General features: G+C 35.0%; 3 protein-coding genes across 10 annotated transcripts; all 3 read right to left on the reverse strand.

Moving 5' to 3' along the window:
* Positions 1 to 106: 106 nt before the first annotated feature.
* Positions 107 to 5,349, reverse strand: LOC108019612 (G protein alpha q subunit). 2 transcript variants are annotated; one of them, XM_036813904.3, is made up of 9 exons: positions 5,135 to 5,349; positions 2,654 to 2,926; positions 2,394 to 2,578; positions 2,153 to 2,307; positions 1,900 to 2,028; positions 1,118 to 1,247; positions 902 to 1,055; positions 712 to 837; positions 107 to 542 (listed from the first exon to the last, which is right to left on the reverse strand). In XM_036813904.3, the coding sequence occupies exons 2-9, from the start codon at positions 2,796 to 2,798 to the stop codon at positions 460 to 462; spliced, it is 1,107 nt and encodes a 368-aa protein (XP_036669799.3). In that variant the 5' UTR covers positions 2,799 to 2,926; positions 5,135 to 5,349; the 3' UTR covers positions 107 to 459. The 2 variants fall into 2 exon arrangements, with proteins under 2 accessions (XP_036669799.3, XP_065719338.2); XM_065863266.2 differs by having other exon boundaries at positions 5,080 to 5,349.
* Positions 5,350 to 6,760: 1,411 nt separating this feature from the next.
* LOC108019779 (G protein alpha q subunit-like) lies at positions 6,761 to 9,579 on the reverse strand. Its single transcript, XM_036814341.3, has 8 exons — positions 8,855 to 9,579; positions 8,594 to 8,778; positions 8,093 to 8,247; positions 7,839 to 7,967; positions 7,536 to 7,665; positions 7,321 to 7,474; positions 7,155 to 7,262; positions 6,761 to 7,083 (listed from the first exon to the last, which is right to left on the reverse strand). Exons 1-8 carry the CDS (start codon positions 8,970 to 8,972, stop codon positions 7,001 to 7,003), a joined length of 1,062 nt encoding a protein of 353 aa, XP_036670236.2. The 5' UTR covers positions 8,973 to 9,579; the 3' UTR covers positions 6,761 to 7,000.
* Positions 9,580 to 15,652: 6,073 nt separating this feature from the next.
* On the reverse strand, positions 15,653 to 20,406 carry LOC108019778 (G protein alpha q subunit). Of its 7 annotated transcripts, XM_070994936.1 has the most exons (9): positions 20,133 to 20,406; positions 19,825 to 20,009; positions 19,604 to 19,758; positions 19,347 to 19,475; positions 18,966 to 19,094; positions 18,622 to 18,751; positions 18,402 to 18,555; positions 17,993 to 18,100; positions 17,583 to 17,777 (listed from the first exon to the last, which is right to left on the reverse strand). In XM_070994936.1, the coding sequence occupies exons 1-9, from the start codon at positions 20,248 to 20,250 to the stop codon at positions 17,695 to 17,697; spliced, it is 1,191 nt and encodes a 396-aa protein (XP_070851037.1). In that variant the 5' UTR covers positions 20,251 to 20,406; the 3' UTR covers positions 17,583 to 17,694. The 7 variants fall into 7 exon arrangements, with proteins under 7 accessions (XP_070851032.1, XP_065719029.1, XP_070851037.1 ...); XM_070994931.1 differs by lacking the exons at positions 17,583 to 17,777; positions 19,347 to 19,475 and adding an exon at positions 15,653 to 17,497; XM_065862957.2 differs by lacking the exons at positions 17,583 to 17,777; positions 18,966 to 19,094 and adding an exon at positions 15,653 to 17,497.
* Positions 20,407 to 22,759: the final 2,353 nt, after the last annotated feature.

Here is a 22,759-nt window from a genome sequence, read left to right on the forward strand (position 1 = left end):
AAAACAGTAAAATGTTGAAAAGCGCAGAAGTCTGAAATATAGATCCGTTCTGAAATACTTATATTTATATTACATTTTATTTTATTTACTTGTAAGATCTTACATTGATACTTTTATTTAACTTTAAAAATAACTTTGGTATAATAATATGATTTGTACAATTGCAAATAAAAGTTTAATTTACTAATGTTCTTTTGGGTGAAAATATCTTAGTAGCACAGATACTTTTCTCGGCACAATAAAATCGAACAGCCCAAATGTATTCAAATATATAATGTATCTGAAGACAATAAGATTTTGGTTGAAAACGTTACCCAACAGTAATACCTTAATTTTTTTTTTTTTTTTTTTTTGGACAAAATAATCATTTGGTACTTAAATATAGCACAAAAGTTATAGAATCATGCTGTTCGGCGATGCAACGAACTAGACGTTCAGGCTTTGAGTGTGGCTTCCAGGTTATTCCATGTTAAAAATCTTTAAGTATGATTCCTGAATTGTGTCCTTAACGGCTGCAAACACAAACCTAATATTTTCGGTATCTAAACAACGAAATTAAGATTTAATTAGTTGGAGTAATGAAAACTATACATTTATGTTCGTAAGTTGTGCACAAATTCCGTTCGGAAACTTTACGGACTATTATCCAATAATATACATTTGTATAGTCAAATAAAAGTAGTTAAGCCTGGCAAGTTATATGGTACTTACTTGTAGCAACGGTAAAATGTGAATAAATGCTTATATCTGGTTTATTCGATTTTTTGGGTCTCCGCGTTAAATCATTATACATTTTTAATATGAATTCTCGGGCTGCGATAGCATCTCCCTTTGGACCTTTTCGATGATAAATCAATAAAAATGTATAAATGTAGCACAGGTTAAGAAGGTTAGCACTTACCATCGTATTCAGGAAAATAGTCTACCAAGTGTGAATTCTTTATTTTCTCTTCTAACAAGTCATTTTTGTTAAGGAAAAGAATTACTGATTTATCTTGAAACCATTCGTAGTGAATTATAGTCTGAAATAAATATTTAGATTCCTCCATTCGATTCTGCAAATAATAAATTTATTAATTTACGGCGTTAAACTGAAAAGTATGACATTTAACCGTACAACATTTTCAGATTCAAACAAGACTTGATCGTATTCCGATAGGGCTGCTAAAAATATAATTGCTGTCACATTTGAAAAACAGTGAATCCATTTTCTTCTCTCTGACCGCTGACCTGCGACATCCACCATACTAAACATAAAAGAAAAATATAATATTTTCAAATAAAATCCTTATTTGTAGTTCATTAAGATGCTAGCAATGCAAGCCAGATATAATATTAGTAAGTAATAAAATTACAAAACTCGAGTTTACTGGCTCCATCATAACTACATGAATATTAAGCTGCATAAAAAATGTATTTATTGTATTGTTTATACCCGTTACTTGTTGAGTAGGTTATTTGTATTTGGGAAAGTATATAACAGGCAGAGGGAACCGTTTTCGACCCCTATTCTGATCTCGGAAACTATAAGAGGTAGAGAGTTGGGATCTTAGATTCAGACTCTGCTATTTTCTACAACGCTAAAGTTGGTTATTTTTCCACATTTTGAAATTGTGCAAGTGAGGTTTTGTTTTGATTAACAATACCCATATACATAATACAATCGGACCAATTATTAAAAAATTATAAGCAATTTAAGTCTTTGGTGAAAGGCGGAAGCTGACGCTCTGGCGCCAACATTTTTAAAGCTAGACAATTTAAATGGCTATGAAGCCCACGTTTTTTCCAGCCGAGTGCCACCATTTAAATAATAATGAGTAAAATTGGTTTGCTGAGTAATGGGTATATGATAGTCGAGGCACTCGACTACAGCGTTTTCTCTCGTTACTAAATAAATACCTTATCTGAAGGCCATCCAAGTTGAATGGATACTCATGAATGTCAGTTGTGGCCACTCGAACACGGAGAATATCCTGATCGGTTGGCAAATACTCAGCCTGTTCAATTCGAGCTATGTCGCCCAGGAAACTAAATAATATAAAAAAGGTAATTTTTAAACCACGATCAAATTGCAAAACGTTTTGATTTAGATTCAAAGATCTTCGATCTTTTTAAAAAATCGTTCCGCTTAGGCTTTGAACGGATGACATACTATTTTGCTGAATCAGTTAGCTGATATTCTCTACGACGAACGTAACACTCCTGGATACCATCATCGTTCCAAAGAGTTTTAATGGCATTTAAATATGGATCCTTTAAAACGGTGACTTCATCGTAATCGATGCTCATCACCAGATCGGCAAGTTCCTGTAAATCACATTAATTTTTTCTAAGTGAGCACAAATATATACACAGCACGTATATAGTACATGCTAGTCCATTAATATACTCACTCTATGCTCCTCCTGACCATAGGAAATATTCAGAATTTCCATGGCCTTGATGATTGACTGCATGGCCATGAATACGTTTTGGAAAACTAGTTTGATGTACTTTTGCTTTTCTGTCTCCGAGAAGCCATTGTCATGGATAATTCGCATCTGTTTGATGAATGTTGACTTTCCAGACTCGCCGGTTCCTGAGGGTGTTAAATTGGAAAATATTAAAGTTAAGTAAGCTTTAGTGCAATCAAACAGTTACTTTTTCCACTTACCCAACAGCAACAGCTTAAACTCGAATTTCGACTTCTTCCTTTCCTTGCGTATTTCGAGGTCTATTAACTTGTTCATAAGCTTGTGTTCCTTGTCCTCACCCGATTCACAGCACTCTAAGAACATGCTTACTAGATTTTTTGACATGTTTCCCACGTAAACAATTTATAAGATCTGCTATCGCTTAATATTGGCTTATAACAAACTTCGGTGACTCGCAGAATAGGAACATGGAATCAAAATAACGAAATCTACATCAAAAGATACATAAACACCTGCAAAAAGACGACGATTGTATTTAAGATTGGTTGCATAACTGAGGATCTATTTACAACTATTTACAAATGACAATATCTACAGATGAGGTAAAGAAGACGAGACGATCGCACACACAACATAAACTTAAATCAAAACTTTTAATATTTGTATCTCGCTTGTCGGAAGTGTCAAAAATCAGTATATTTGCCTAAAGCCTTGGTATCACGCTTCCTCCGATCGGACCATCACAGCAGGCTTAAATTATTTCATATATGTATAGTGGTCGACTTTGCACGCGGTCAAAAGTAAGTACACTTGCATATGACTGGAATATTTTGTTGACTCTCGACTTTTTCCGAGATTGCATGGCACCACCTAGCGGCGTTTACATTGCTTGGTTATAACTTCTTTATGAATGATCCGATTTGAGCAACTCGTAGGCAAGTAGATAGGTATTGGTAAACATTTTTACATTTTCTAAAATTCCTTAAAGTTAGTTTCTTGGTGAATCGAAGGGTATAATTTGTATTCTGCCGTTAAATCTGGGGGCGCCACAGTTTTGGGCGGTTTGGGGGCGTTAGAGTGCGATCTCACCGTTCATACGGACGGGTTTTATTCCGATAGATGATACCAAAAAACAAGAACGGAAGCTAACTTTGACGACCATGCAGGTCGTTCCTATGGGAGCAATGTATGTTGTACAGAGGCTTCCAGTTTTTAGAAACCTTAAAATATTTACAGAAATGTTAAAAAATATTTTTCTTTTTACCAGCGTATATGTTTTTTTGAAACCAAAATATAATGGTTCTGTATTTTTGTACCCGTTACTCGTAGAGTAAAAGGGTATACTAGATTCGTCGGAAAGTATGTAACAGGCAGAAGGAAGCGTTTCCGACCCCATAAAGGTTATATATTCTTGATCAGGATTACTAGCCGAGTCGATCCAGCCATGTCCGTCTGTCCGTATTAACGCCCAAAACTCGGAAACTATAAAAGCTACAATACTGGATTCCTGAGATTCCTGCGCAGCGCAAGTTTGATTCAGCAGAGTGCCACGCCCACTCTAACGCCCACAAACCGCCCAAAACTGTGGCTCCTACACTTTTGATGCTGGAATAAAAATTTTAACTGAAATGTATTGTTCTCGTCAATACCTATCGATTGACCCAAAAAAACGTTTGCCACGACCACTTTAACGCCCACAAACCTCAAAAAATCGTAAGTATGAACGTGGATATCTCGGAAACTATCAAAGATAGAGAATTGGGAATTCAGATTGCCTCAGACTGCCTTGCACGCAGCGCAAGTTTGTTAAACTGAAATGTATTAGTCTCGTCAATACCTATCGATTGATCCAAAAAAAAAATTTGGCCACGCCCACCCTAACGCCCATAACGCTTAAATCTATCTACCGTCGGTAGGTGGCGCATTTCAACCTCGCTTTGCTGCTTGAATATCTCCATTTCCCTTTGGTTCCTTTAGTTGAGTAACGGGTATCTGATAGTCGAGGTACTCGACTTTAGCGTTCTTCCTTGTTTTAACATTAATTTACCGGGTTTTCCCATGGCAGCTATATAATATATTAATCCGATTTTTATTAAATTGTAATCAAAATTCTGAAATATTAAAATAATGATATTTCTAAGAGTATTTGAATTTCAGTATTGATCAACTTAAGAAGTATTTTGAAACATTTTTTACGTTTTTGGAAATATCGATAAAAACGGTTAAGCAAATAAAAATTTCAAGAGAATGGCAAATACTCAATTTGTGAGCCATTTTCGGTATAGAATTATTATTATAAATTTAATTATTGCATGATTATATGTTGAAATAAATAGTGTTTATCATTATTTTCAAAAAATAAAAAAAATTCACAATACTACCTTTTAAAAATTAAACGAAGAGACAAACTGTTTTGATCAACATCAAAAAAATAATTGTTTTTTATCTATTTTATTAAAATTATAATCATTACAGTAGCTAAAGTGACATATCTCCCGGTGCCTCTAATCACTACGTAGTCGGCCGCTTTCAGACTCATGGTATTTCCCATTAAAACGTCTAGAGGGTTATATACATATATATATATATATGTATATTATATATATATGTATTTTATAACAAAATCGAAAAAATTGATCGAAAAAGATAGAAAAAAAGGACGTACATATATGAATTGTAAGGAGTGAGTCAAGCAAGCGGAATTATCGAAATTGACTCACAGTTGTATACAATTTTTGGTTTTACTTTTGTTTCGAATTAAAATGTACAAATTATTTTAAAATCAAATTTTAGTGTAATTAGAGTTAATTTATGAGGAAGGTTTATTGGTTTTGCTTTTCATTTATTGTAATTTAAATACCGATTCAAGGGTTTATTGTTTTAACGATCAGTTCTTGTGCTAACTACGCGTTTAAAAATATGTCCGCACGCTACCGAGAACAACCAAAAACTGATTTGTATTTCTATAATAACAAAAAGCGGGTTATCACATCCCTTTTGTTTAAGAGAGCCCAACAAGCTTGAGCACTCATAATTATAATTGTTCTCTTGATATGCCCCCAGTTCCCTTGCACTATACCAATCCCTAAAAGATCCCCGGGGGAATGGTTGGGTTTTTTAAAGATTTGAATTTTGATACGAGCTGACCACAATGTATTGTGCAAACTATAAAAGAGCTAAGTTCAAGTGCACTTCTTTTAAAATTTGAAAAATATAAAACTTTCTTAGCAACGCACAAAGATTCGAAATATACAGATAATAACTAACTTAAAACAAGGAAGGAAGCTTGCTTCGGCTAGCCGAAGGGAGCAATATATATAAAGGGCTTTCCGATTTTTAGCGAATTACTGTGGACGGTAGTCCACGTAGTGGCGAAAGCGCACCAGTGTGCGAAGGCTACTACTATAAGTATATAGCCGCAGAATTGAAAATCGGATGTGACGGTCCGATCGTAACGCGTTATACACCAATCGAAAGGTAAAAACTGAGGTGATTGCATGCCAAGACTTTAGAAAGTCTGTAGTTCGGGAGAAAGAGCATTGAACGTGTAAAAGTGGAAATTTAGAAAATTTGAGATGAGGTGGAGATAAAAGCCCTCGGTTTTGGAGGCCTTTCCAAAATGAAAATGTTTGTTCCTGTGTGGGTTTGTATGAATACCTTTTTACTTTAGGGTCTTGGGGAATTTATAGCTGTGTTAAGTAGCTCGAGATAAAAAATTTGCTCTAGGACTTTTGGAAAATCCCGTTTTTTCTTAAACCACTTTTTTAGTATTGAATGAAAATATTTTAGAAAGTGTATTTACTTAGTATAATTAGTCACAAAATGTTCGTTGTACTCTACGGTTAGGGTATATTGTTTTCGCAGAAATAGATGTAAACAAGTAGAATATAGCCTTTCCGAGCATGTCAAGTATTTACAATTTACATTGTACATTTAATCATGATCGAGATTAATAGCAGAGTTCATCTAGCCATGCCCGTCTGTCCGTCCTTATAAGCGATGAGATCTTCAGAACTATAAAAGGTAGATGGTTTGAATTAAGCGCCAGCTTATTACAGCCACACCCAAAAATCGCAAAAGTCTTTGTTGCCCACACTTTTGATGTAAGAACTGAATTTATATCAATATATTTCATTTGTCAATGCCTATTGACTTAACCAATTCAAAATATTCCTCTCCCACTTTAGGGGACTCAAGTCAAAAATTTAGTGTCCACAATTTTGAGAATAGAAAATAAATGGACATAACAGCTAAAAATAATTGGGGGCCCTACTTCCACAATTTTCGAACTTAAGATGAAACGAAATGCATATTTTTTATATATTTATATTATTTTATTTTATTTTAAAAATTTGATAAGTTTCTATAGCCAGGAAAAGGAACCTTTCTTCAAGTTAAAGCAAACATAATGCTAGCTACTTAAATGTATTACATTTTAAACGAAAAAACAAAAGTTGATGCAACCTAGAATGTTGGGATTTGAAAGACATGAGATTCTAAATATTCTTATACAATTTTAAATATTTGGATACATAGCACCTATGGTCATTAAGGTGATTGTGTACAAGTAACAGTCCAGTTCCAGTTTAGAGCAAATTGTTTTCCTTAAGGTGGCATTGCAGAATTGTGTCCTTAACAGCTGCAAACACGAACCGAATATTTTCCGTATCTAAGCAAAGAACAAAATGTAAAAATTTAAAGTTCTTCAGCATAGTTTTTATTTTTATCAGTATAATTTACCTGTGGCACATGTAAAATGAGGGTATATTTTTCTATCGGGATCTGGATTTTCATCTTCATACATTTGCAGTATGTATTCTTCGGCCGCTGTTGCATCTTGCTGTGGTCCTGTCTCAATATTTTTACTTTTATTATATATTTAGGGATTGCGATTCCAAACACTTGCCATCGTATTCAGGAAAATAATCTACCAAATGCGAAGTCATTATTTTCTCCTCCAAAATGTCCTTCTTGTTAAGGAAAAGAATAATGGACGCTCTTTGAAACCATTCGAATGATATAATAGTACCAAATAAAGCTTTAGACTCCATCATTCGATTCTGAAAATAATACATTTAATTATATTTATATACAATTTAAATCTAAGACTTTAAAGCATACATCACTTTCAGATTCCATCAAGACTTGATCGTATTCCGATATCGCTGCCAAAAATATAATTGACGTAACATTCGAAAAAAAGTGTATCCATTTTCTTCTCTCGGTTCGCTGGCCTGCGACATCTACCATACTTGTATTTGTATATAAGGTAATATATGTTATTACTAAAAACCTTGAAATGCATTAAAATTCGAATAGAAAAAAACTTATTTCTCAAACATTGTTAGTAACCAAAAAAACTTTTTAATGCTATGTCACAACCAATTAGAAAAAAGTTAATAGGTATTTATTTTTAATTGATACCTTAACACAAAGCCGTCCAATTCGAAGGGATAGACGTAAATATTTACTGTCGGCTCTCGAACTCGCAGTATATCCTGCTCGGTTGGCAAGTAGTCAACCTGTTCAATTCGAGCTAGGTCGCTCAAGTAGCTAAAAATAAAAAAATTTTACCATATCGCATTACGGGCAGAATAACTGTTAATTGATTGATTATTCCATTTTAAAGTCAGTTTAGTAAAAATTCATTTCCCTGGAGTTTTGGACGGATGTCTTACTATTTGGCTGAATCAGTTAGCTGATACTCTCGACGACGTCTGTAACATTCCTGGATACCATCATCGTCCCATAGCGTTTTGATGGCAGTCAAGTAAGGATCCTTCAAAGTAGTGACGGTGTCGTAATCTATGCCCATCACTAGCTCGGCCATTTTCTGTGGATCATAGGTTTCAGACTCAGCATATTAGGATTAAGGGTTAAAACACTGTATTCTTGGATTTTCAACCTTTTAAAAATGTTTTTTTGTTAGAGTAGAAATTACAAAGTCAGATTTAAACTTAAAATATTTAAAACAATTCGTGAAAAAGTGAATGAAATAAAAAAATATCATTATTAGTCAACTATTTTGTGATCATAAAATTGGCATTTAAAGTTACTTTTTAGTGTGAGATTTTTAACGTACATTTGGTGATTGCAAATATATTTTAATACAAACTTTATTTTATAACATTTGGATAGTTTTACAGTGGCTTAAACTCTTAGGTAAAAGATTTACTTACGCTGTGCTCCCCATGACCATAGGAAATCTTCAGCTTATCCATGGCCATAATCATTGACTGCATGGCCATGAAAATATTTTGGAAAATCAGCGTAATGTAACCACGCCTGTCCTCGTCCGAGTAGCCATCGCCGTGGATAATACGCATCTGCTTGATGAATGTAGACTTTCCAGACTCTCCCGTGCCTGCAGGATACAGGATTGGAATTCAACCGCCATAGACAAAGTGAAGTAATTCCAAAATGTGTCAGGTTCCACTTACCCAGCAGCAAAAGCTTAAGATCGCGGAAGGCCCTTTTTTGCTCCAGGCGCAACTGCCTATCGATTTCCTCATTAGTGCGTTTTCTTTCCCTAGCCTCCTTGGATGAACAGCAGTCCATGCTAACTGACTTTATATTAATCTACACTGTGTATAAGTGTTCACTTCTTGTTCGATCTAGAGGTATTATCTTTGACTTTCTTTGGGTATAAATGAAATTTCAACTAAACAAAGTCAACAGATGGAACTCACACGTTCTCATGTGAGTTGAAAATTTTCTTAAAATGAGAACGAAATTTTTAGAGTTCAAAATGTTCTCATTCTGATTTAATCAAATTAAGTTTGTTCTTAAAATTTGGTTAAATCAAAATGGTTCTCAAAACAAGAACGAAATGTTATACATTTAGCACGTGGTTCTTAAATGAAATTCAATTTGTTCTCAAAAACCCAATCTTAAAATGTTCTTTAAGTAAGAAAGGAAAGGACTAAAAATAGAACAAAAAGTGAGTTGCATTTCGACATAAAATGGTTTGTTGCGGATGTTTTATAACGCGTTAGTATCTTTTGGTTGACAGTTAGCACACGTTACCCTTTGTAAATTTAAACACATGTAAACAAACCACTTATAATTGTCAGAAAATCAATAAAAAAAAAACCTATAATTACTCTCACATTTATTCTTTTATTTCCAGCGCACCCTTACATTGCATTAATTCAGATTTATACTCGTATATTAAAAAGCATGTATATGTACCACAATGTTATACTATTAGCCGATAAATAGTCAAATAATAAATACCTGTCACCAATTTAATACAAATTTGAAACTATTAAAAACTAAATAAACTTTTTTTTGCTTTTTTTGGAAAGAGTCTTCCATTTTAAATAATTTTTCCTTTTAATATAAGTTGAAAATGTTAAATAAAATCAATCACAAAATGTTATTATATTGATACCAAAATGTTTTGGAAAACAAAACAAAGAACTTATTTTTATACCATTTCATACAAATATGTTCTTAAAATAAGTCCGAAATCAACCTTTTTAAATCATAACAATTCGTTCTAGAATTAAGAACATTCAGCTCAAATTAGGAACATTTGTACTTAAACGGTTTTTAAGAACGAATGTTCTCAATTCAAGCACAATGTTCTTGGTTTTTCCTTTCTGTATACATAAATACCCGAAAACATATGAAAAGAGCAAAGCCTCTATTTGCTTTATTTCCTCTAATCAACTGATTTCCCTACGAGAGCGAAATCCATTGTATTTTTCATTTATAGTCAAAGTTCCATATCTTAAACTAACAACTGACACGAAACGAGTTAACGAGATTTCGATTTATGTACAAAATTGTACCGTGATAAATTTGAAAAAAGTTCGATATGACTTTTATTTGACCATTGAAATTATTATATTGTATTTATCTTTAATTTCAACAAATTTTCAAATTCCGCACTTAAAATGCATCCTTACGCCGCTGAGAACAAACGAAAACTGTTCTGCAGTTGCTTTGGTCGAGCTCAGCTCAGTTTATTTAATTTCAAAATTTTCTTTATAAGAGAGCCCTCCGGTCTAAAGCGCTTTTATTCATACCCGTTACTATTTTAGTAAATGGGTATATTGTTTCAGTTAAAAAGTATTTTCCCTGTATATTTTTAAATTATTGATCAGAATCACTTGTCTAGTCGAATTTGCCATATTCATCTGTTTCTCTGTCCGTATGAACCCTTAGATATTAAATAGAATGTTGAGACGAGGCATGCAGATGCTAGAAATTCCTGCGCAGGGGTATCTGAAAGTCGAAGCACTTGACTTTAGCGACCTTCTTGATAAGGCACATTGCGAGCTCGAGTTGAAGTATAGCAATATAACAGCATGTCCTGTGGGAATATCCGGAATTTTTACACCCTTGCAGATATTATTATATTTTAAGCTAGAACGCAGAGAAGACATTTACGACTTTGTAAAATATGTATTCTTTAAGAGTTTTTTTAAGCATTTTTATACTTAATTATACATAATAAACCATTTTTCGATCATATTCTTTTTCCACTTAATTTCTTAAAAAATAAGATTTCAGAATTACGAAATAAGTAATTAAGACATTGGAACGATCGAAAAGTAGATAATAAATAAATCATTAAAACCTATACGGAACTTACATTTTTTAAAACGCATATTCTGAAAAAAATGTTTTTTTTTTTAATAAAATTGGACTGCCAAATCATATCACTGTATATACAAATCAACCACATATATACATTTTCCATAATATGAATGATATGCCTAACGCTGAAAGTGTATACAAAGTTTGACTAGCCTAAAAAAGCATTCATTCTTCTTGAAACTCGAATTCCCACAGAGCACCAATCCATAGAACCAAACTTCTATCGAAATCTTGAAATAGGTAGGCATTTCCGAACTAATGATGTAAATACATATACTAGCCAAATTTGCAGGTTTGAAGGGATCTGCTTAGGGGGTTTTATATACCTATACCACGAAAAAAACTAGATATTTGGATTTGGCTTTGTATATTGAAAAAAGTTTAATTTCAATAGTTTTGTCATATAATACACTATTTTAACTTTTTACATCTCTTACCCGTATAATATTGTTTTCGTCGTAAAGTCTAGTATAGTCGATCTGGCCATGTCTGCATAAGATTTTTGAAACTATAAAAGCTAGAAACTTGGGATTAAGCATGCAAGTTTTATGCACAAATAAAAAAAGTGTAAAATCAACATAGAACAATTGTTATTTATAATTTCCAATTTATATTCTATTCCCGTTACTCGTAGAATAAAAGGTTATACTAGATTCGTCGAAAAGTATGTAAAAGGCAAGAGGAAGCGTTTCCGACCCCATAAAGTATATATATTGTTGATCAGGATCACTAGCCGATTCGATCTAGCCATGCCCAGCTGTCAGTCGGAAACTATAAGAACTAGGCTATTGGGATTTAGCATGCAGATTCCTGAGCTTCTTGCGCAGCTCAAGTTTGTTTGCCACGCCCACTCTAACGCCCACAAACCGGCAAAAACTGTGGCCTCTACAGTTTTGATGCTAAAATACAAATTTGAACTGAAATGTATTGGTCTCGTCAACACCTATTGATTACCCAAAAAAAGTTTGCCACGCCCACTCGAACGCCCATAACGCTTAAATCTATCTACCACATAACCATATATTGAGATAAGGGGTAGGTGGCGCATTTCAATCTCGCTTTGCTGCTTGCATTTCTCCATTTCCCTTTGCTCCCTTTAGGTGAGTAACGGGTATCTGATAGTCGAGGTACTCGACTATAGCGTTCTTCCTTGTTTTTTTGCTTGGTTCAGCAACTAAAAACTATTTTCTTAATAAATTTCAAATCGGAATCGGGACCATAGCAAAATCAATTTTGGGAGAACCCCACTCCGAGATAATCGCTTCTAGATTTTTAGTTTTCTGCTTGGGTAGCGAGAGACAGTTAGCCATAAAGTGGGTCTATCTTAGGTTCCAACGATCAAAACAGTATAACTTGTATGTCTAAGCATTCTTAAAACTTCCCTGCAGTTCTACGTGTCATTAATGTGCCGACTTTGACTTCAACCGACTGTCTTATTCGACAACTATGTCAAAACTGACTTTCACTTTCTCAAATATTATCTCTTCGAAAAAAAAGTTGTAAAAGTTCGATAACATTATTATGACAAAACCCAGTTTTTGTCAATGACATGTCGATAGGACATGCCCATGTTAATTTCATCAATCATTTGTAAAAATGATAACATTGCATTTTTTTGGTGAACTTCTGATTAATTACTGATTACTGGTTCTGCAGAATATATACTAAAAAACATGCATTCACATGTTCAATGTAATAGTAGTGTCACCCCCTTTGCAAAGGGTTCAATAATTTCGGTCAGGTGTTTCGTACGCATAGAAGGACACGCTATACACCCTATAAGTATCAAATATAAACACCTCTTCTTGACAGGGTTCTTGACGATCGCACCTTCAGCTTACAAAAGTTCTGATTTCAAATTTATAATTTTGCTTTTTATAGCTGTTGTTCCGCCAAACCAGAGAGTTTTTCCAAAAGTGGTAGAACCAAAATTAAATTTTAATTTTGAAAAGTCCCCCAAAATTATGTTTTTCGAGTAACTTGAACGAAGATCGGATTCGACGCGTTTTTTAGTATGAATACAACTAGACTAATACACTTGACAATTTATCCCCAACGGGCGCAACAAATTCAAATTTCAATTTTTTTTCACACTTTCTCCAAAACCAATGGTTTTTCTTAAAGTTTTGGTAAGTAATCCTTTTAGATTTTTGATTCGTGTGTCACTCGTCACGATCGGACCATCACAGTAGATTTTCATTTTGTCGTGTATATATAGTAGTCGCCTTCGAACACTCTCCTGGTGCGCTTCGTCTCTACGTGAACTGCCGTCCACAGTGATAGTGGCGCCCTTGCACAGTCTCCTGATCCTGATCAAGACTATCTATACTTTATGGGCATAAAACTCCTTCCTTCTTCCTTTTAACGAATAAAATGCTTTCGAGTAACGGGTGTAAGGAGCAGGAATCTGCTCCAGCGATTTATGAAGACTTTTCATACAACCCTGAAAAATTAATTGGCTTAAAAGATAGAGTAAGATTTCTTTTCAATATACTTTTATTTATATTATGTTGGTTTTTTCATTAATATTAAGGTGTACATAGATACTTTTAATTATCTAAAAAATTTGTTTAGTTACAATTGCCACGCATACAATCCGTCTTCAATGTGATTTGTATGACAAATGTATAGACACCCAGGAAAACCCCGTCCGTCCAATATCAATCAATTCAAATGCTACAGTTATCAATAGTCGGCCCATGGACATGTTGGACTGTCTCCGATTTGGGGGTCTGTGTCGTTTGCCTTACATGGCTAAACATTAGCTTCTGATTTACACGTATGTATCTATATGCTTAGATGTGCAATGGAGAAACTCGACTCGAATATTTCATCCTAATATCGACCTTTCAAATGCCACATGCCGAACTCAAACTCACAACTTATATTTCTTACAGCTTATCCAGACGCTGAGTTTATAGGGTTTGTTTGACCGAAACATTCGGTTAACTATTCTTGTTATCGAGAATGTAGTTTCGTTCAACGTCAAGGGAGATTTTCATTTGGGATTCTTGTTCAATAGTTTTTCGCTTTTCAAGCTTTCTTATGTGGAATGTGGTCATTCTTTCATTTACATACATAGTTAAAGTAAAAACTAGCCACTGAATGCCACGTCTAAGTGATTTCCAATATTGTGAAAATCGTGACCCTACTTATCGAGACCAGGCCCTCTAAGGATCATATTGTATCCTTCCTTCCGTTTTAGATTTACACAAATACATAAATTTCCCATTTAAATTGTTGTCCCTTTTGCTTGCAGTTCTGGTTGAGTTTGTTGCTTAGAAAATTTCTTTGTTTAATTTGTTTAATCTTAATTTCTTACAATATTTTGAAATTCCTTTAGCAATCATCGGATTTGTGTATTATGTACTTGGTTTCTCTATATTGGAAATACATATCTAGTAGATTCTTCTGTATTATTTTGGTTTTATCATGTAATTTTAGTTATTAATCGTAACAATTGTAAGTGTAATCAAAATTATAAATTGTATATAAAAATACAAAATACATACATTAATGATTTTTATCAAATTCTCATTTTATTATAGTTCTTATTGAGTTTAATGTATAGTTCCATACATATGCTCGATTATGTGGTATATCTCGGGAGGATTTCGATTTCCGCCACGAGTAATTCGCCAAATATTTACATACAACTGTCTGAATTTCGGTGCGTATCAAAAAACAAGGAACCAATCTTTTAACCCAAAACACAACAATCTGGCAATACACACATGCTGATAATTTAAATGTTTGAGGGTTATGACAGGATCCAGAAATCGGCTGAGATCCCTGTGGAACAGCGGCAATCAAGTTTGAAAAAACTCGAAGTTGGAGTACCTACTGGATCCTGCCCATATAATTTTGATGTGATTCATGATAGTGGAAAGGCACAAAATGCTAAGGAATAAAACTAAAATCGACTAACTTAACGTGTGTGTATGACACTGTATGTGGATGAAAAATCAGAATATTCTATCATTGAAACCGCCGAAAAGATTTGTATTTTAAGATGGAATTTCCAGAGGAACCAACACGGAAAAAGGATCAAAATAAATGGGAGACTTTGTCTGCTCGCTTCTGATGCAATTTATTGGACGGAAAACCATATATATGTCAGTGTGCGAATGTCTATAATGCCATGGTTACGCAAATCGGGCTAAGCCGAAATCGGAGCTACCAAATTGGATGCCAGGCCAAAGAGGCTGTGAATTGATACTCGCATCAATAACCTAAACCATTTCCATATCCACTCCGATCGGATCTCGAAACTCATTGGCTCTCTAGGCTCTGCTACATGTTTTAAAATACACATTGACTTATTGAAGCTTTTTAAAAGCTAATCCATTGGTTACTCATAAAAATGGTTAAATTACTTTATTTTTACTAGATGTGGTTACGAGGATTAAAGCTTTATACAACACACTGTTGAATCGTACTTAACTTAGATGCGTATTGGTTTTTTGGTTTTTGGTTATGCGCGGTTAAAGGATTCTCAATTTTCCACTCCCAGGCGAAGTCTCCTGCTAAGAGTCTTGCCAAAGTGCCGATTCTTCTGTGGCCCCAACTAAACTTAACTCGAACTGATGAGTTGAGGTTGAATCTCGGTTAAACAAAATAAGTGTAATAAATTATGAAAATCATTTTGCTTCATATTTATTTTACATATATGTACGTTTCTTTTTTTTCCACATATGCGTAGAGTAGAATTGTTTTTATTTGGATTTTTACATAAATAATTTGTTGATGGGTTTTTTTTCTATTTATGTGCGTCTCTTTTAGTTATTCTTGTATATTAAATTAAACTAAAATTATAAAAACAAAAACAAAACACTGAACACACTTGGCGGGCTTGATCGATTGGATAGCCGCAAAGTGTGTCCATTGTTGCATACATTAAGATCTATAAAATAAGCAAACAACTAACAAAGTTAATGTAAAAAGTACGAAAATCAAGCTATATCTGATAACAATGTTTCGACTGAAATTTTGATGGCAACAAAAGTACATGAGAGCAAAACTTTCCCTTCTGTTAGTTATGTTTCTCGACCAGTGGTATATCGCATTTGATTGGATTTGACCTGATGTCTGATTAAATATCAATAAGTTGCAAGGATTCTGCTGTTGTTGCATGGGTGGTTATCGACATTTTTACAAACATGTATTATTATTTAAGTGGATGCTCCATGTAAATGGCGTTTCTCTTACAGATTCATCTCCTTTCCTTTTTCTTGGTTTCTTGTTTCTTTTTTGTTTTGATGGTATTAATACAAATCGTAATTTACAATGAATGGGGCTCCCTCAATACAAATTAATCAATTGTTTAATTGTTACATATGCGTTTATGAATTATTATATTATCTGTTTGCATGTATAGTTAAATATGCCGGTAAACAATAGTATCAATATTTACGGTTTAGCTTAATAAAAAATACAGTATTATCTGTGATTTCGTTTTCATTCATTTTATCAGCTTATCATTTTCGGTTTTTTATTTTTACACGCCTTTATGCCCAGAAATTCTAATAAGAAACTTCTAGCATATATAATTCTTTGAATATATATTCCGGGGGATTTTTTACGCAAAATTTTGTTTTTTTCTTTCCGTAGTTATTTTAGTAAAATGTTGCTTTATTATGCTTCAGTACGACAAAGTTTTTCCGTTTGTTGTTCCTTATCAAGCTTTTGATTAAATTTAAGTTTCATATTTTTTGTTTTGGTTTTTATTACAAAAGTTACTATAGTAATAAATTTATTTAAATATAACAGAGTGACAACAAATAACTCGGACGAATATTTTGTATAAAAACTTTTGAAGAAAATACAGTTCCTTGTTGGTCTGAAAGACCATGGTGTTTACTCGAATATACCCAGAAGCTTTTTCCATTGAACTCCAAACATTTCCGGTCACTGTCTTTTTGACTTTTAGGAGTTATTTTGCCAAAACAATTAAAAAATCACACAAAATTGTTTTCTAAAAAACTTTGTCCGATAGAAACACCATCAATGTTTCAATATATATTATTATTATTCTACGAATCTTTATAATCGTAGTGTAAAGCGAGAAAGTTTGTCCTGATTATTTGCTGCCACCCCGTATCAGATTTTGTGTTATTTTTCTCTCAAATTAAAATGTATACATCATTTTCATCATTTTGTTGATGCTGGTTTACCATCTCAGTTTAGTATTCTATTTATGCTACAATTTTCGGTTCCTGATGTTACAAACGTAAGAAACTTTCTCGGGTCTAATTAATGCCTAATTTTCGGCCACATTCGCTCGCTTCTCAATTCTTCTTTTATATTTAGTAAATATGCGAAAAAGGAATTATATGAATGTGTATGTGTGTTTGTATAAAAATCACAAAAATAGTTTTTCGATCCAAATCCAGTTTAGACCAAATTATATTCCTTAAGGTTCGATTGCAGAATTGTGTCCTTAACAGCTGCAAACACAAACCTTATGTTTTCCGTATCTAAACAACGAAAAGAAAAGGTAATTAGTTGGATTTGTAAGTTCATTTTTGGGGAGCTAACTGCACACGCATTCCATTCAAGACATTTAACAGACTATATTGAATTTTTATTGAGGCACTTTGAAAAACAAATCTTATACAATATTAATAAATTATTCATTAGCATTGCCGTTATTCCTGAATTCCTCCTTGCCGTATTAGCCCAAATTGAACTCCTTTAGTGCATTTTGCATAATTGTATCTTTGACAGCGCAGAACACAAGTTTGATGTTTTCGGTATCTGTTTACCAAGAGATCGTCGTTTTATTATAAATCAATTTGATTGGGTTTAATATTTTAACTAGCAATACTCTACTCTTCTCCGGCGGCAAAAGCAAATGCAAAAGTTGAACAAACCTAAGATTACCTTTTAACCAGACTTTTTGAGCTGAAAATTAGAATCACAGCCACACGCACTTTCTGACCACACATACCGAACTTTTCTAAAACACTTACCTGTAGCACAGGTGAAATGAGAATAGATAATTTTTTCGGAATCTGGATTTAAATCTACAAACATTCGCAGTATGAATTCTCGGGCCGCAATTGCGTCGCGCTGTGGACCTATTTTGATGAGAAGGCAAATAAAATGTTACATCTAGCATGGTACTACAGGAATTAGCATATAATCTACAGATGAGTTTTGCATTTTGAGGCAATTACATAGAGCTTAAGTACAGAGGGTGAAAGTCCACCTGTGGCCGTTGTAAAATGCGAATAGCATTGACGTTCGGGATCTGGATTGGAGGCCAAGTACTTTTTCAAAACAAACTGTTTGGCCGCGGCGTGATCCTGCTTTGGACCTGGTTTTCGGCGCATAAAATCGTACATAACTATGGCCACTATAACCATTCGGAACACTTACCATCGTACTCAGGAAAATAGTCTACCAAATGCGAATACATTATTTTCTCCTCCAACAAGTCCTTCTTATTCAGGAAAAGAATAACGGACGAATTTTGGAACCAGGGGTATGTAATTATAGTACGAAATAAAGCTTTAGATTCCTCCATTCGATTCTGAAAATAATAAATTATGTTATCGATTAAAAAACCAATGAACCAATAACCAATTAGTAACCATACCTCGTTATCAGATTCAAACAAGATTTGATCATATTCCGATAGCGCTACCAAAAATATAATTGATGTCACGTTCTCAAAGCAATGAATCCACTTTCTTCTCTCGGATCGCTGACCTCCGACGTCCACCATTCTGTTTATGAGAGATAATAAATTATCTTAAAGAGTTTCAAACAAGATTTAATACATTTAAAGCAAAACATAAAAGCATTGAATTCCAAAAGCGCAAGCAAAAAATAATATTAGTAAAAAATATATAAACTAAATAGTCTTTTGCTAGCTGTATCATAACCATTTACATTTCTAGCCTTGTCAGTAATTTATCGCATTATGTTTTGAATAGATACCTAAACACAATGCCATCCAAATCGAAAGGATACTCAAGAATGCCAGTTGTCGGCACTCGAGCACGCAGAATATCCTGCTCAGTTGGCAAATAATCAGCCAGTTCAATTCGAGCTAAGTCGCTCAAGTAGCTATATTAGATTAACAAATAGAATTTTAAGCAAGGAACGGAAACCATAGCCGGGTCTAGAATAGTTTTACAATCCGTCTCAGTCCACTAACTTTGCAGAAGGCCCTAGACTAAGTCCCTCAATAGAACACTTCGAAAGACATGCGCTAAAGAAATTCTAAAGATTTTTGTTAACAAATATATATAATCGAACCATAACCAAAACAGAAATCAGACACATGCAATGGAGTTAAGTGAAAAGGATGGTATGTACCTAAATCTGATTTCTTCTAAATCAAAGGGATACTCAATTATCCCTGTTGTCGGCACACGAACTCTTAAAATGTCTTGCTCAGTGGGTAAATATGCAGGTTGAGCCACACGATCGAGATCCTTCAGATAACTATACATAAACAAGATAATTTATTTAGTTTGCACAGTCAGTATTTTCAGTCTCGACAGTTAGTTTTTGGGTGTGATTTTTGAGGAAGAATATAATCCTTTCCGTTTGCATGTCAATGGGTAACTCACTATTTGGCTGAATCAGTCAGCTGATATTCCCTACGACGATCGTAGCACTCCTGGATGCCAGCATCGTCCCATAGCGTTTTGATGGCATTCAAGTATGGATCCTCGAACGTGGTAACGGTCTCGTAGTCGATGCTCATTACCAGATCGGCCAGTTCCTGTATATGGTATTAATTTTTGGTGATTATTCTCACGTGTGACTGTGATGCCAATGCAATACTTACGCTATGCTCTCCCTGACCATAGGAAATCTTCAGCATGTCCATTGCCTTGATCATTGACTGCATGGCCATGAATATGTTCTGGAAAACCAGCTTGATGTACCCACGCTTGTCCTCGTCCGAGTAGCCGCTGCCGTGGATAATGCGCATCTGTTTGATAAATGTTGACTTGCCGGACTCGCCCGTGCCTGGGGATATAGGATTGAAAAATATATAGCCATAAATGCGAGGCATGCAATGCAATTAGCCAGCCGCCTTCAATTGCATTAAGCCAAGCTAAGTGCAATCAAAATGTGCCATGTTCCACCTACCCAGCAGCAACAATTTAAGCTCGCGGCGCGCATCTCTCTTGTCTCGGCGCAACTGCTTCTCGATTTCCTGATTGATGCGCTTTTGTTCCTTGGCCTCCTCCGATAAACAGCACTCCATGCTAACTAGATTTGTGGACGCTTTCGCGTGCTGCTGCCACTACGCTCGACAGGCCGTTCCGTATAGAAAATGTATGCTGTTTCGATGGTGGGATGGTCTCCTGGACTCCCTTCCTTGGACCCTCAGTCACCTATCTAATTGGTTGTGTGATGCGCGCTGATTCCAACGTGTCCTAGCTGCGTGCTCATCCAAGGGAATTGCTTTGTACCCGTTCCAAGTTACAGATTCTGTTTCAGTTTCGATTGATACATTTGTACTTTGGCGTTGCTGGCTCTGCAGATCCTATCTCGTCCAGCGCTTACGATTCAGGCTCTCTTTGGCTATTGCTATTGCTAATTACGGCTCTACGCTAAGTCCTTGACCAGATTTCGGTGACTCGGAGGTTGAGAGTGATGGTTACAAATGAACGACGACCACATCGAACGATCCAAGAACATCTGCAAAGAGGCGAAGCTTTGATTTAGTACTGGCTTGCATAATAGAACCGTAGGATCTATGGAACTATGGCTTTACGGACCACCAGAGTTGTTAGCTCAACGAGAGTTCGCCGCGTTGTGTCCCGTGCTGGCAATTAACATTTCATATTTGCTAGCCTGCCCCACAAGCTGGCAACGTCGACAACGACGTCGGATATCGATGGCCCATGGCTACCCCTGGCTTCCTCTGGCCATGGCATTGGCTTTGGCTCTGTTCTGGGTCTGCTCTCTCTGCGCAGACCTGGGATCGCCCTCCACCAGGTGGCTACAGATTGAGGAAGCGTTCGCCCAATGGCCCCCATCCAAGTTCATTGCAAGAAAGCTGATTTTGGTAAATATATGGCTTCGCTGACCACAGGTTAGCGAGAGTGTTCTCTGGTTGAGTGAACCAATCTCGACAGCAAATAGGTGTCCAGAGGAATCCCAGGGAAATCCTATTGCCATATTTCCCTACACATGTTATTCCCCTACCAATATGTTACTAGCTAACTACTATTTCCATGGATTTTAGTTTTCCCTTTTACCTTTAAAGTTTCCACCATTGAATATTAAAGACAGTTTTTCTTTGATCAATTTTAACTATAAACCAGTCAAAATGGTATCAATAAAAATTGTTGACCCAACCGGTTCCATAGACTGTGTTTTGGTCCACCCAGCGACGTCGTTCATTCATGGGTTCAGCGTAGGGCAAGCCTATAGAATATAGCCTATAACCTGCAGTCGTGGCCACTGCTGCTATTTCCTCTCTTTTCGCGCCCTCTGTTCATATATCGAGTGATTGCTAATCCAATTTAGTTGGCGAATACATTGACACGGGTCGAGGTAAGACTTTCAACATGGACACTACCGAATATCGATAGAACATATAGCAATATTTTGGTCAAAAGTTCAGACGGGGGGAGCGTTGGCGAGCGATGGTGGGAGAATTTGGAGATCTTTGCAAAGTCATGGCTAGCCGTATAGAACCAGGATTAGTGGACTACACTCGGAAAGCATTTCTCGCTGAGCAAAGCCACAAAATCTAATTAGCAGTAGCCGCAAAATTCAGGGGCAGGGGCACGCAATTGGCGCAATGAAGCGTTTTTTAACAATAGTTTGCCAGATATATCATGCCACCAAATCGGAGGGAGAGTAACCCACCGAGAACTGGTCTTATCTGCCTTACATATGTATATGCTTATGATAAACCAGTCAGAGATAACGTTTGAGTTGTCTTCTTAATCTTTAGACGGCTACTGTTCTCTTAGAAAGTGCTGTTTCTATTGCAGTCGGTTTTCTAAAAAACGATTATAGATCGGAAATACCAGCTTATTAGTCATTTTGAACCCTTATCGAAACCATACGTTGCTTGCCCTGTAGTAATTATGAGCTAATATTTTAAAGAATCTAAATAAAAATAAATGAAGAAATTTCTTGTATAATAGTAGAAATCCAAACATTTTACAAAGAAATTTTCTCTAAAATGATTAAAGTCTGTTGCGAAAAAAACACTATGATTAGAGATTAATTCATCACTAATTTTTGGTCTTTTGCTCGAAAATGTTATTGAAAACTTTACAGAGATTACGAGATTTAATAAATTTGTTATCTTTAAATAAATATTTTACATTTAAGAAATGATTCTTTTTTATATTTAAGATTACACAAATATTATATTTGTATACAAATATATGTGATTTAAGATTCTTAAATCGATTTGTTCAAATCACAAGGAAAAGCCCAGGCAACAAGTGGTCGAGTTAAAAATAATCCCTGATTTTACGATTCTAGTTTTCATTTTGGTGTTACTTACTTAAAAATTGTACGGAGACACGAAATTAAAGGTATGCAGACGAGATTCTCCAAACAGATGTTCCGGTTATCCTCTCGATTGGGTTTTGCTAGCACTATTTTATACAAAAAGTATGAAATGTCGATTTCATACGCCGATCTGAGTTCTGCCGCGTTTATCGTACGTTTTTTGGTTCCCTGCCGATTTTCGGTCTGTTTTAAAATTATTTAACTTAATCACGCGATTTTTTTGCGGTTTCTTG

Source organism: Drosophila suzukii, chromosome 2R (assembly GCF_043229965.1).
Source record: "Drosophila suzukii chromosome 2R, CBGP_Dsuzu_IsoJpt1.0, whole genome shotgun sequence".
In the NCBI taxonomy this organism is placed as follows: domain Eukaryota; kingdom Metazoa; phylum Arthropoda; class Insecta; order Diptera; family Drosophilidae; genus Drosophila; species Drosophila suzukii.